The sequence below is a fragment of the Aplysia californica genome, unplaced genomic scaffold, assembly GCF_000002075.1.
Source record: "Aplysia californica isolate F4 #8 unplaced genomic scaffold, AplCal3.0 scaffold00122, whole genome shotgun sequence".
NCBI lineage: Eukaryota > Metazoa > Mollusca > Gastropoda > Aplysiida > Aplysiidae > Aplysia > Aplysia californica.
In genome coordinates, this window is record NW_004797392.1 from 1,396,471 (window position 1) to 1,397,638 (window position 1,168).

Sequence of the window (1,168 nt, forward strand, 5' to 3'; positions counted from 1 at the left end):
CCTTCCCCTTTTTAAGCTGACGTCATTAGTGAACGGTCCCTTATTAACCTACATGTAATACAGTCGGCTACGGGTGAGTTGATGTCGTTGGGGAGTGAAAAAAAAAAAGATCAACTGATCCGAAGTTCATCCAATAATTTACTAATATTTTCCAGTTTGTGGTTTTGGTCGTTTTCCCACTGTCGGTGTCGTCATCAGGCACGTTTCCGTGTTGGGAAAAATAAATTTATCAGAGCTCTTCGTTGGAGAAGAAACTAGGCCTCTTTTGTTTGGCGCCAGAATAAGACCGCCGCCGTCGTATGGCGTAGGGATATCACTTGAAGATGAAATAGGACCTCTTTTGTATGATGGTGGGATGCCACCTGGAGAAGAAATAGGACCTCCTTTATACGGCGCAAGGATACCACTTGGAGAACACAGAGGACCTCCTTTGTACGGTGCAAGGACACTACTTGGAGAAGACAGAGGACCTCCCCTGTATGGTGCAATGATACCACTTGACGAAGAAATAGGACCAACATTGTATGGCGCAGTGATATCGGTTAGGGAAGAAATATAAGGACCTCCTCGGTTCATCATTTGGTTGTTCACGGTATTGATCCTCTGAAACGATAGACAAAAAATACGACAGTTTGTTTAACACAAACCAATGAAGGTTGTCATAAGTCTGTAGGTTTTTGGGTGTATTTTTTGTTTTGTTTTGGCCTTTTTTTTCTTTTTTGGGGGTTAAATCACGCAGATAATAATCGTGAAGCATGCTGGCAAAATGAGTCGCTTCTTGGATTTTAGCTCTTTGGAAGTACACATGCTGACTATGTCAAATTAATCGATGAAGTTTGTACAATTTATAGGCGTGTAATGATAAAAGATAGGTTATGGGCCTAAATGTACTTGAAGAAAACGGCATCAATTGAAACTCTACATTTCTTTTACCCCTGTATAGTTTTTCGGCTGACATGATAATTGTTTAAGTTTGTATCTCGTGATTCTTGGATTGCGAGAAGTAACTCATTTTGGCAGCGCGTCTATTAATGTACATGTATATTAATGGTTGTGCTTTGAGTTTAATGTATTGCAAAAGTCCCCTACTGTCCAAATGGAACCCCCAGTCTAAGCTCGCTCCAACAGCAACAACAACAACAAGAACAACAACACCATCACCACCCCC

General features: G+C 41.2%; 2 protein-coding genes across 3 annotated transcripts in view; one reads left to right on the top strand and one right to left on the bottom strand.

Annotated features, from left to right (window-relative positions):
* The window catches only part of LOC101848512 (UDP-N-acetylglucosamine--dolichyl-phosphate N-acetylglucosaminephosphotransferase), a 70,666-nt gene that overhangs the window by 45,377 nt on the left and 24,121 nt on the right, over positions 1-1,168 (top strand). The window lies entirely within an intron of this gene.
* Positions 88-1,168, bottom strand: part of LOC106011465 — a gene marked incomplete in the record, with an annotated part of 10,946 nt that continues 9,865 nt past the window's right edge. Inside the window, 1 exon segment of the mRNA XM_013081263.2 lies at positions 88-604. Coding sequence (XP_012936717.1) covers positions 142-604 — 463 coding nt within the window.